Source organism: Protomyctophum parallelum (genome assembly GCF_964188405.1).
Source record: "Protomyctophum parallelum genome assembly, chromosome: 11".
In the NCBI taxonomy this organism is placed as follows: Eukaryota; Metazoa; Chordata; class Actinopteri; order Myctophiformes; family Myctophidae; genus Protomyctophum; species Protomyctophum parallelum.
Genome location: NC_139707.1, coordinates 11,471,664 through 11,484,781, shown reverse-complemented (window position 1 = coordinate 11,484,781; position 13,118 = coordinate 11,471,664). Strand labels below are relative to the sequence as shown.

The window sequence follows — 13,118 nt, the reverse complement described above, 5'->3', positions numbered from 1 at the left end:
CCCCCTTCTCTCTCTCTCTCTCTCTCTCTCTCTCTCTCTCTCTCTCTCTCTCACATTAGCAGGCAGCAGGCACAGCACTACCCCTCTCCCTGATACAGGTACACAGGTACACGGACATTGCTGGTTGTATAGGAGTGGTTGCGCCACTCAAAAATAGATGCCTCATTGGGCGTTGCAGTTCGTTGGAGCCATATGGGGGCAGAAGTGTGCAGGAAGTGTGGACGGCGCGTTACGTCACGCTGTCACTCAAGTGACTACTGGCCAATCACAGCGCATCTTTTCCGGGACTTATATCAGCCCCGAACATGCGCTCTGTGATGCACGCTGAAATGGCAGTTTTACACACTCTAAACGCGTGAGGAATCACCAGGCTTGAAGGTCTGTCAAGAGGAATCAGGAGGAAAGCAAGGTCCCTTTGTTGATCTTTATTTAACGTGCACAGCAGTACACGGATGCTGCAGCACGCAGGCAGGTCTCCCAGGCAAGCATAACCATACAAGCACAGAGTTACAGTTTATATGGCAGTTTAGTCCCACCCACAAGGTGGACCCAGAGGCAGAACACAGAATCGATGAATTGACCATTTGCTTGCAGATACAGGAAGATGGGGGGTGGGAGGTGAGAGGGGAAGGGGGGGGGGGAGGGACAGGATGAGAAGGAGTGAGGTGAGAGGGGAAGGGGGGGGGGGGAACAGGTGAAAAGGACTCTGTTACTCACAGCATGGCTCCGAGCTTCAAAGCTCGGTCTGTATAGACTAATTTAAATGTATTCGAATGATCTTCAAATGAGTCTAGCTGATGGAAATTCCTCGTCAAATCCTTCCTCTTGTTAATTAAACAACAGCTTAATTAAACAATAATTGTGAATTTTCCATCAATATCAAAATAATACATCATAATACATTTGAAGAAAATACATAAAAAATAGGAGTACTTGTAACATATTTGAGCTAAGCAAAATAATGACACATGGGTTTAACAATCGTGGCTAGGCAATCAAATAAACCAAGAAATCCCTAAAAATGATACTAATACAGTACCCTGTTGTATCAATTTTGACCTGTATTTAGCACAGCAACATAACAAATAAACAGAAAACATCATATTTCCAAACAATATTTTCTTTCCAGGTATACGGTCGAGTGATACCCCCACTTTTTTTTTCTTTTTCTTTTTAATTGGGCTGTCTGATAGGGGGAGGTGTGTGTGTGTATGTGTGTTGAGTCTCATGGTGGGTAAGTCACATGGTACTCCTTAGCAGACTTCCGAAAAGTGTCTCTCCAAGTCCATTTCCACTTCACCTTCTTTTTCTTTCCACCAGGATTGGAAAATAAAGGCTTCTTTCTGGCCTTAGATTTAAGAAATGGAGGCGTGAACCTCTCCTTTCCTGCCAACTCTGACAGTGCGTGTAAAAACTTACGGAACGCAACTGCCGGTACTGCGGTCATCTCCTCCTTCATTGGTTGGCCCGCTGGAACCTTCCCTGGGCGTGTAAGTGTGTACACCTCTCCCACCGCCTGTTGAACGAGTAGATTCTTGGCCACACCCTCGACGTCCGTCGCTGGTTTGACGATTAGGGTCGTGTAGGTAGGCTCCAGGGCCTCCGTCTCTAGACAGCCGCCTGCCGCCTCTGTAGTCAGCAGCCCATCCAGGGCCTCCGTCTCTAGACAGCCGCCTGCCGCCTCCGCCCTTGTAGTCAGCAGCCCTCCTGCGCTGTGCACAGGAGATGTCCCCTTGCCCTCGACGTCTGTCGCTGGCTTGTCTCCGGTCCCGGGCTGCTCTGCTCCTGCTGGTTCTGTTCTCCCCACCTCGATGTCCGACGATTCCCTCTTGGTTGAAGGCTGTGGACCGTCCGCGTGGTTCTCCCAGGCACTCCCGGCTCCCACAGGCACCGTCTCCTCTACGTACGTAGCTGGCTGGATGTCATCGGCTCCCCATGCCACTGCATCACCCACAGGTTTCTCCGCCATGGGCTGTTCTGATGCACCCTGTGCGCGTCTCGCTGTCCCAGGCCCTCTTCTTCCCTGCTCATGTGGCGGTGTGCTGCCCTGGGTGATGATGACACTGCTGCGATGGGGCCCTGTCCCCCCATGGCTGCCAGGGGTGGACGGATGCACAGATGGAAGCAAGGTCTGTGGTTTCCGTGTCGTGTCCGCATCGTCACTGTTGGCCAGCTCTGGGCCAGGGATGCCAGTGCAGGATGGACGTCGGCTCTTAGCAGTGTCATTGGACCGAGCGGAGCCTTCCTTGTGTCGAGCCTCTTTCAATAGGCCCAGTGCAGCGGATATCAGGATTACCGCTGGAGTAGACTGCTGCAGGCCTGCAGCAACAGTCTCCAGAAGGCTGAGCACAGCGGACACCAGGATTGGCGTTGGAGTCGAGGGCTGTAGGCCCGTAGCAACAGTCTCCAGAAGGCTGATCGCAGTGGACACCAATATTGCCGTTGGAGTAGAGGGCTGTAGGTCTGCAGCAACAGTTTTCAATAGGCTGAGCGCAGCGGATATCAGGACCGCTGCTGGAGTAGAGGGTTGCAGGCCCGCAGCAAGAGCCACAGCCGTCCGTTGTAGCTGGATGGCAGATTGACCGGCCCGCATGGAGCCCAGGCAGCCCAGGTCCAGGGTCTGCTGTGGAGGAGACAAAGGAGAATTCTGAGGAGCCAGTGGCCCGCTCTCTTCCCTCAAAGAATCTATGTTTGGAAGTTCCCTCATATGACTCTCCCGTTGTCTAAATTGTGCTTCCTCCATCCACATTGACAATACTTTCCTGTGGCGGTCACATCTGTCAAGTTTGTGCGTTTTAACTGACTTTTTCTTTCTCATTTTCTTCTCAGCTTCTCTTAGTAGTCGGTCTAAGTCAAGCAATTTTTTTATACTTAAAGAGCCTTGTTCTGGGAACCCCATCTGTTTCCACTCATCAAGGTAGTCTAATGCTTCTGGACCATATTTTGCAACCATCCCGCTCATGAGAGGAGACCATCTTTCTTTGTCTTCTGCCACTGGCGCACTTTTTTTATTTCCCATACTGACTATCTATGTAACACGGTAATCTTTGTGCTACAAACTTTACTTGGTCTAAACACGGTATCTTTATGTCTTATCTGAGAGTAACAAGATGTCTTTATGTTGTTTACAACAAGGTTCTTATGCTATTCTCAGTATAACAAGGTGTCTTTGTGTTTACAAACTTACTTCTCTTTCTTTACTGGACTTAATGCAAAACGCTGTATCTTTATGTTTTCTTTATGTTGTTTTCAACAAGGTTAACAAGGTGTCTTTGCGTTTGCAAACTTGGCTTAATGCAAGGTCTCTTTTCTTAGGCTAGGCTTGCTGCTGTATTTTGAATCAAGCATACTTGACTATTACAATAGATAGGTTGGCAAAATATGGTCTTAGAATTTATAATTAGCTCTTCAATTGTCTGAAATTTGGAAGATTCTCACCGTTTTTTTAGTGTAGCCACAGGGTTTTTTTTTAAATCCAGGCGTTGAACTCCATTGATGCAGCCATGATTCTTCTGTCCTTTTTGGAGCGGTTCGTTGACGTCAGTTGTGGCTTGATCTTCCGGAGCTCAACGACACAGGATCCCACTTCTGACACCAATTGAAATGGCAGTTTTACACACTCTAAACGCGTGAGGAATCACCAGGCTTGAAGGTCTGTCAAGAGGAATCAGGAGGAAAGCAAGGTCCCTTTGTTGATCTTTATTTAACGTGCACAGCAGTACACGGATGCTGCAGCACGCAGGCAGGTCTCCCAGGCAAGCATAACCATACAAGCACAGAGTTACAGTTTATATGGCAGTTTAGTCCCACCCACAAGGTGGACCCAGAGGCAGAACACAGAATCGATGAATTGACCATTTGCTTGCAGATACAGGAAGATGGGGGGTGGGAGGTGAGAGGGGAAGGGGGGGGGGAGGGACAGGATGAGAAGGAGTGAGGTGAGAGGGGAAGGGGGGGGGGGGGAACAGGTGAAAAGGACTCTGTTACTCACAGCATGGCTCCGAGCTTCAAAGCTCGGTCTGTATAGACTAATTTAAATGTATTCGAATGATCTTCAAATGAGTCTAGCTGATGGAAATTCCTCGTCAACGCTCATGCTTCCGCCGGGGCTTCGCAAAGAAATCTGGGGAATGTTTTGCCCTTCCCTTCAGCACATTCACTCCAGAGCCGCGGAAAGGGTGTCTACAGTACGTTTATATGGCTATGGTTTGAACCTCCTCCCAGGCATCGAGCTGTCCGGAGAGAAGGACGTGGACTTGGCCTCTCAGGTCCAGGACCTGCTGGAGTTCCTCCATGAGAAGCAGCAGGCGGTGGAGCAGAGCGCCGAGAACACGCACCGGCGGCTGGAGCAGTGTGCGCAGCTACGCCACCTACAGGCCGAGGTCAAACAGGTATAGGAATGCGCCCGTGTGGCAACAACAGGTCGTGGGGACGTTTTAAAGTCAATGTCTTGACTAATTTAGTCTAAATTAGAATGTCTAATTTAGTTTAGGTTGTGTTTTTTTAGTCACACGTTTTAGTTTGTCTAGTTTTACTCCACTGAAATAACATCATAGCGTTTTCCTCTCCTCTCCTCTCCTCTCCTCTCCTCTCCTCTCCTCTCCTCTCCTCTCCTCTCCTCTCCTCTCCTCTCCTCTCCTCTCCTCTCCTCTCCTCTCCTCCATAGGTGTTAGGGTGGATTCGTAATGGTGAGTCCATGCTAAATGCTAGCATGGTGAATGCTAGCTCTCTGTCCGAGGCTGAGCAGCTACAGAGGGAGCACGAGCAGTTCCAGATGGCCATAGAGGTACGCACGCACGCACGCACGCACGCACGCACGCACGCACGCACGCACGCACGCATTCTGAGTAAGATATGTAACGCACATCCTCCTTCAGCGACAGACAGGCAGACAAAATACGATGTTTCGCCTGGCTGGCGCTGAATAAAAGTTTGGAGCATCTTAAAGTGAGTTGCGAGCCACTACTTCTAGGTATGCACAATTGCACACACACACACACACACATGTCGACTCGTTGTTCATATCCACCGTAGTCTGAAAACCCACCTCTTCAGACTCCATCTTAGTAGCACTTTCTGTAGCACTGGCCCCGACGACCTTACAGGCGTATGCAAAGACTCAACTTATGTAACTTAGATAGCATTTTATGTAAACATAGCACTATATAGTATATATGCATAGTTTCATGATAGATATTCCACTGTATGATGCATTACCATGTTTTGTCTCACTGGAAGTCGTCTGCTAATTGCCTACATTGTAAATTGTAAATATAAGATGATAGTCTATTCATTCTCTATTATCAGTGACTTATGAGTGATAATTCCTCCTCTCCTCTCCTCTCCTCTCCTCTCCTCTCCTCTCCTCTCCTCTCCTCTCCTCTCCTCTCCTCTCCTCTCCTCTCCTCTCCTCTCCTCTCCTCTCCTCTCCTCTCCTCTCCTCAGTCATTATTTCATGCTAATTCTCTCCAGAAGACTCATCAAAGTGCTCTTCAGGTGCAACAGAAAGCAGAGGTGAGTCACTGATCACATGACATGAGAACAATGACATGACATGTTTTCGCTGCCAGTGACGTGCCCACAGTGGCAACGACGCGTACCGTAACACGACAAAACACTGTTTGTGGATATAGAAATGCTAGCGGTTGCTAGCTCTAGTCTGCACTCTGCATGCCATCCATCCATCTTTAACTGCTTGTCTGTAGTCGGGTTGCGGGGGAAAGAGCTCCACCAGAGAGCTCCAGACTTCCCTCTCCAGAGCAACATTAGTGACTTCCTCCTGGGGGATCCAGAGGCGTTCCAAGGCCAGTGAGTCCTCCAACTGTGCCTTGGTCTGCCCCGGGGTCTCCTCCCAGTGGGACGTGCCTCGAGGACCTCCCTATAGGGAGACGCCCGAGAGGCATCCTAACCAGATCGCCCGAACCACCTACGCTGGCTCCCGACTGGCTCCTAAGTCTGCATGCCTGTGCTGTTAACTCATTTCGGAGCCCCGCGACGTTCGTCTATATCTGACAAACGTAGACGCCATTCTATTAAAGATATTTGGTCCCAACCTTAGGCCATTCCTACTGTAAGTCATGCATGTACACTGTGTGTGCGCATGTGCATGCGTGTGTGTGTGTGTGTGTGTGTGTGTGTGTGTGTGTGTGCAGGTGTTGCTTCAAGCGGGGCACTACGACCCAGAGGCCATCAGGATGTGTGCGGAGAAGGTGTCCGTGCACTGGCAGCAGCTCATGTTGAAGATGGAGGATCGACTGAAGCTGGTCAACGCCTCTGTGGCCTTCTATAAGACCTCTGAGCAGGTACTGAAGCTGTATCAATTAGGATAAATGCCAAAATTGGAGAAAACCTCCTCCGCCATCGGTGTATGAATGTGCGTTTGTGAATGGGTGAATGTAATGCACAATCTGTGGTATGTAAAGCGCTTTGGATAAGTGTTCTACAAATGCACCATTTACCATTTAAACAATGAACTGTCACTGATAGAGAGACATGGCTGGGTGATACATACCGTATGTCTCATTATTTCTTACTGTGTGTGTGTGTGTGTGTGTGTGTGTGTGTGTGTGTGTGTGTGTGTGTGTGTGTGTGTGTGTGTGTGTGTGTGTGTGCCTCCCAGGTGTGCAGTGTGTTGGAAAGCCTGGAGCAGGAGTACCGTCGGGATGAGGACTGGTGTGGAGCTCAGGATAAACTGGGAAGCGGAGCGGAGTCGGACCACGTTTTACCTCTGATCAGCAAACACCTGGAACAGAAGGAGGCCTTCCTCAAGGTCACGCACACACGCACGCACACGCACGCACGCCCGCAAGCACACACGCGCACACATTAGGGGTGGGCAAATAAAAAAACGATTCATGTTTTTATGTCACAATTCATTTTTTTACTTTTTTATTTCTTCTTCATATTAGTATTAGTATTATTTTGGGGGGCTTTTTGCCTTTATTGATAGATTTACAGTAGGTTGACAGGAAACGGGGATAGAGATGGGGGGTGGGGGAAGACACAAAGTAAAGTTTGTGGTGATCGGGACTCGAACCCTCGACACACTGAATCCACCGCTAAGCCGGCCCAGGCCATAAGGTAGTTATTTTGTCTTGTTATTTCAGGCGTGTACTCTGGCCAGACGTAAGATAGTTATTTGTCTCGTTCCAGGCGTGGACGTAAGGTAGTTATTTTGTCTTGTTTCAGGCGTGTACTCTGGCCAGACTTAAGATAGTTATTTGTCTCGTTTCAGGCGTGGACGTAAGGTAGTTATTTGTCTTGTTATTTCAGGTGTGTACTCTGGCCAGACATAAGGTAGTTATTTTGTCTTGTTATTTCAGGTGTGTACTCTGGCCAGACATAAGGTAGTTATTTTGTCTTGTTATTTCAGGTGTGTACTCTGGCCAGACGTAAGGTAGTTATTTTGTCTTGTTGTTTCAGGTGTGTACTCTGGCCAGACGTAAGGTAGTTATTTTGTCTTGTTGTTTCAGGTGTGTACTCTGGCCAGAAGTAAGGTAGTTATTTTGTCTTGTTATTTCAGGTGTGTACTCTGGCCAGACGTAAGGTAGTTATTTTGTCTTGTTATTTCAGGCGTGTACTCTGGCCAGACATGAGGTAGTTATTGTCTTGTTGTTTCAGGCGTGTACTCTGGCCAGACATGAGGTAGTTATTTTGTCTTGTTATTTCAGGCGTGTACGCTGGCCCGACATGAGGTAGTTATTGTCTTGTTGTTTCAGGCGTGTACTCTGGCCAGACATGAGGTAGTTATTTTGTCTTGTTATTTCAGGCGTGTACTCTGGCCCGACATGAGGTAGTTATTGTCTTGTTGTTTCAGGCGTGTACGCTGGCCAGACATGAGGTAGTTATTGTCTTGTTGTTTCAGGCGTGTACTCTGGCCAGACATGAGGTAGTTATTGTCTTGTTGTTTCAGGCGTGTACGCTGGCCAGACATGAGGTAGTTATTGTCTTGTTGTTTCAGGCGTGTACTCTGGCCCGACATGAGGTAGTTATTTTGTCTTGTTGTTTCAGGCGTGTACTCTGGCCAGACGTAAGGTAGTTATTTTGTCTTGTTGTTTCAGGCGTGTACTCTGGCCAGACATGAGGTAGTTATTGTCTTGTTGTTTCAGGCGTGTACGCTGGCCAGACATGAGGTAGTTATTGTCTTGTTGTTTCAGGCGTGTACGCTGGCCCGACGCAACGCAGAGGTGTTCCTGAAGTACATCCACAGGAACAACGTCACCATCCCGGGAGCCACGCCCGGCCACGCCCGGGGACCCGAAACACAGGTCAAAGGTCAGTTTGTGTTTAGTTCAAAATTTGTTTTTAAAAAGGCCATTGACAATGAAGAGAACATTTGTTTTGCATCATCTAATCATATCAACATGAGTTAGACTTTAATATATTAGAGTTAGATTAATAGGTTACACGTAAAACATACCTACCTGTATGTATTAAGTTTGAGTTGTTGTATTGTCAGGAAACATAATGATACGATAATGTGCCCTTATTGGCTATTGCTAGTATCTTCATGAGTAAAAGGTACTGTGATTGGTGCAATGCCATCGAGTCGGTTGGGTATGAATGTGAGGGTAAAAATAGTGGTCTCTTATTGGCTCCTCGATGTTGTAAGATGATAAGAGCGCCCCTCACTTCACACAGGTGTGATTTTTACAAAACAGACAAGACGCTCCACACGTCCTAGACTCTTCTCCCTTCTCTAAAACACCCTGGACAAGGCTCCACACATCCCAGACTCTTCTCCCTTCTCTAAAACACCCTGGACAACGCTCCACACATCCCAGACTCTTCTCCCTTCTCTAAAACACCATGGACAACGCTCCACACGTCCTAGACTCTTCTGCCTTCTCTAAAACACCCTGGACAACGCTCCACACATCCCAGACTCTTCTCCCTTCTCTAAAACACCCTGGACAACGCTCCACACATCCCAGACTCTTCTCCCTTCTCTAAAACACCCTGGACAACGCTCCACATGTCCCAGACTCTTCTGCCTTCTCTAAAACACCCTGGACAGCGCTCTACACGTCCTAGATTAGTCTCCCTTCCCTAAAACACCCTGGACAACGCTCCACACGTCCCAGACTCTTCTCCCTTCTCTAAAACACCCTGGACAACGCTCCACACGTCCCAGACTCTTCTCCCTTCTCTAAAACACCCTGGACAACGCTCTACACGTCCTAGATTTGTCTCCCTTCCCTAAAACACCCTGGACAACACTCCACACGTCCCAGACTCTTCAGTCTTCACCCTTCTGTTTTCCAAACTGTGTGAAAAAAACACCTCGTTGCATTTAGAACTGCAGCCTCTTTCGCATTTCTTTCTGAAGACGTGCGTGTGTGTGTGTGCGTGCACGTTCTATGTGGAAATATAATATTTATATATAATATTACACTGCATAATTTTCTCTGTCTGTCTCTGTCCGGCAGCCATCTTGAATGAGTTGCTTCAGAGGGAGAACAGAGTTCTTCACTTCTGGACGTTGAAGAAGCGACGCCTGGACCAGTGTCAACAATACGTTCTGTTTGAGAGATCCACCAGACAGGTATGGGTTAAACACACTGCCCCCCGTCTGCCACCCTTAGATCTCCATATATGGAGCTGACCGGTTCTGACATTCCATATGTTGATCTGACCTCATCAAACCCTGTACACTCACTCAAGACACACTCCATATATTATGGCCAGTACAGAATTCATTCCATATGTTGATCTGACCCCCCCATTGCCAAAGCGCCAGCTCTCCCCCAGCAGTCCGCTGTCACCCAGGCGGATGCGTGCACGCGACCTCGCCCTCAGGGCGTCTTACTGGTAATAAACCTAATTTATAGATCACCTTTCATGATCTAAATTCAGCGAGAGGAATGAAAACAGGAAAGCAAAGAACATAAAACAAGATTTAAAATAAAAGCACAAAAGGCAGTCACCTTCCACTGCCTTTTTATATGAATAAGAACACATACTGTATTTAAAAATAAATGAACGCAAGAGTGAAGAGATATAGGTCTTGAGCTGTGCGTTAACAATGTCTACAGAGGGTTGCCTGTCGAAGGTAAATATAGTGGGAGTTTGTTCCACGCCGTCGGCCCGTAGAGGCAGAAAGCTGCTTCACTGTGTGTGTGTGTGTGTGTGTGCGCGTGCCTGTGTGTGTGTGTGTGTGTGTGTGCGTGTGCCTGTGTGTGTGTCCAGGCCCTGGATTGGATCCAGGACACTGGCGAGCTGTTCTTAGCCAATCACAGCGCCGCGACAGACGACCGTCACCAAACCCAGGACCTGCTCAACGAGTACCATCACTTCACCCTGTCTGCCAAGGTGAGTAGCACCTCTTCACCCTGTCTGCCAAGGTGAGTAGCACCTCTTCACCCTGTCTGTCTGCCAAGGTGAGTAGCACCTCTTCACCCTGTCTGCCAAGGTGAGTAGCACCTCTTCACCCTGTCTGCCAAGGTGAGTAGCACCTCTTCACCCTGTCTGCCAAGGTGAGTAGCACCTCTTCACCCTGTCTGCCAAGGTGAGTAGCACCTCTTCACCCTGTCTGCCAAGGTGAGTAGCACCTCTTCACCCTGTCTGTCTGCCAAGGTGAGTAGCACCTCTTCACCCTGTCTGTCTGCCAAGGTGAGTAGCACCTCTTCACCCTGTCTGTCTGCCAAGGTGAGTAGCACCTCTTCACCCTGTCTGCCAAGGTGAGTAGCACATCTTCACCCTGTCTGCCAAGGTGAGTAGCACCTCTTCACCCTGTCTGCCAAGGTGAGTAGCACCTCTTCACCCTGTCTGCCAAGGTGAGTAGCACATCTTCACCCTGTCTGCCAAGGTGAGTAGCACCTCTTCACCCTGTCTGCCAAGGTGAGTAGCACCTCTTCACACTGTCTGTCTGCCAAGGTGAGTAGCACCTCTTCACCCCGTCTGTCTGCTAGTGTTGTTTTTGTCGACTAAAACTATGACGAAAGGTCGACTACCTTTTTTCACTGACGAAAACTAAATGGAAACAAAATAAAAACTGAACTACAATGACTAAAACCATACGACAAAGAAGAAATTAAAAACAAAAGTAAAATGTTATAGGAAGTGACTAGTGGACAAGAGATCCAGTATATGTCATTTTACACTTGTTTGCATGCTGAATATAGCAGATCTACAAGCTCACAACGCGTCGCAATGCGACACGTTGTGAGCTTGTAGATCGGCTATTTTCTTTTTTTCACTGTTTTGTTTATTCAAGATTCAGGGTATACAGTAAATCAAACAAAATGACAGTATATGTGACACACCCATACGGAACATATCAAAGAAATAACATGTACATATATAACTGTTGTGAGCACCATACACAAAATATTGTGGCAGCATCAAATAAAATAAAAATAAAAAGTTGCATAGTCCTATGCTAACATGGAAGCGACACTGATATAAACCACATAACCTGATAGATCGGCTATTTTCAGCAAGCGTAAAATCAACCATTATGACGGCATCAAGGCCCACCAAAATACATTTTAGTCGACTAAATCAACCGTAGATTTAGTCGACTAAAATCGCATGATGACATTTAGTCGACTATAACTAGACTAACACTAACACATTCCAGGGGACTAAAATGTGACTAAAACTAAATGAAAACAATTCAAAAGACTACGACTAAAACTAAAACCAAAATTCGCTGCCAAAAACAACACTGCCGTCTGCCAAGGTGAGCAGCGCCACTTCACCTCAAGTCACTTCAAGTACCGATATGGTAGCGCGCGGCGCGCTACGAGCTTGTAGGTCTGCTATTTTTGAAAAATCGAAGAACGACTGACATAGAAACATAGCTTTTTCAGAAAACCGTCAGGATGTAGAAGACCATTTTTAGAATCTGATCTCAGGTCAGAATGGGCTAATTGCATTGCATTGTGTGTTACCGCGAGGGCAGCAAACCAAAGACAAGGTGAAGCTGCTCATCCAGCTGGCGGACGGCCTGGTGGAGACGGGACATGTCCACGTGTCTGAGCTGAGGAGGTGGGCGTCCACGCTGGACAGACGCTACCGAGACTTCTCCCTGAGGATGGGACAGTACCGAGACACCCTGGGAGTCAGCTCTGAGGTATGGGACGGTACCGATGTAGAATACTACTACTATACTACTACTACTACTACTACTAGTGCTGTCTGTCTGGGTACGACCAGCGATACATGTAAATACATGTAGGTTTTCAATGTAATGAGTCCTGGGGTGCAGGGATGGCCTTTTAGATGAGTCCCAGGGACATTTTATGAGGCCCACTTCAACGACATACTGTATACGACATTTTTACAAATTGCAGCATTTAACTCCAATTTCATTTTATATGGTTTTAATGTGGTTATATTCATGTAGAAAACGGAAGCAGAAATGGTTATTATAACTAAAGCTAGCAAAAAAAAATAACTAGAATAAAAAACAGTACAGTGGTACAGTAGTGCCATCCCGTGGAGGCAGAGGTCGTTGTTTTATTGCGTCACTTAACTATAAACTTCGTTTTGGGACGCAACATGCACTCTATTTTATTCTCTGAACAACTGCTGCTCTGAGCCCTAGAGCTCTCTGTCTGGGTACGACTGCTGCTCTGAGTCCTAGAGCTCTCTGTCTGGGTACGACTGCTGCTCTGAGTCCTAGAGCTCTGTCTGGGTACGACTGCTGCTCTGAGTCCTAGAGCTCTCTGTCTGGGTAGGCCTGCTGCTCTGAGTCCTAGAGCTCTGTCTGGGTATGACTGCTGCTCTGAGTCCTAGAGCTCTCTGTCTGGGTATGACTGCTGCTCTGAGTCCTAGAGCTCTCTGTCTGGGTACGACTGCTGCTCTGAGTCCTAGAGCTCTCTGCTGTCTGTCTGGGTTTGACTGCTGAGTCCTAGAGCTCTCTGCTGTCTGTCTGGGTTTGACTGCTGAGTCCTAGAGCTCTCTGTCTGGGTATGACTGCTGAGTCCTAGAGCTCTCTGCTGTCTGTCTGGGTACGACTGCTCTGAGTCCTAGAGCTCTCTGCTGTCTGTCTGGGTTTGACTGCTGAGTCCTAGAGCTCTCTTATACCAACCTTGAAACGTACTTTAGTTACATACATCCATACATCCTGGAGAAGCAGGCGTTAGAGGGGACAGCTCCCCTCAATAACTATA

General features: G+C 47.8%; 1 protein-coding gene across 1 annotated transcript in view; it reads left to right on the top strand.

The window, feature by feature from the left end:
• The window catches only part of LOC310866758 (kalirin-like), a 74,113-nt gene that overhangs the window by 7,543 nt on the left and 53,452 nt on the right, over nt 1-13,118 (top strand). The window contains 9 exon segments of the mRNA XM_083776482.1: nt 4,225-4,391; nt 4,667-4,786; nt 5,446-5,514; nt 6,153-6,302; nt 6,620-6,769; nt 8,157-8,274; nt 9,429-9,544; nt 10,189-10,311; nt 11,906-12,076. Of these exon segments, the coding sequence (XP_083632608.1) occupies nt 4,225-4,391; nt 4,667-4,786; nt 5,446-5,514; nt 6,153-6,302; nt 6,620-6,769; nt 8,157-8,274; nt 9,429-9,544; nt 10,189-10,311; nt 11,906-12,076 (1,184 nt within the window).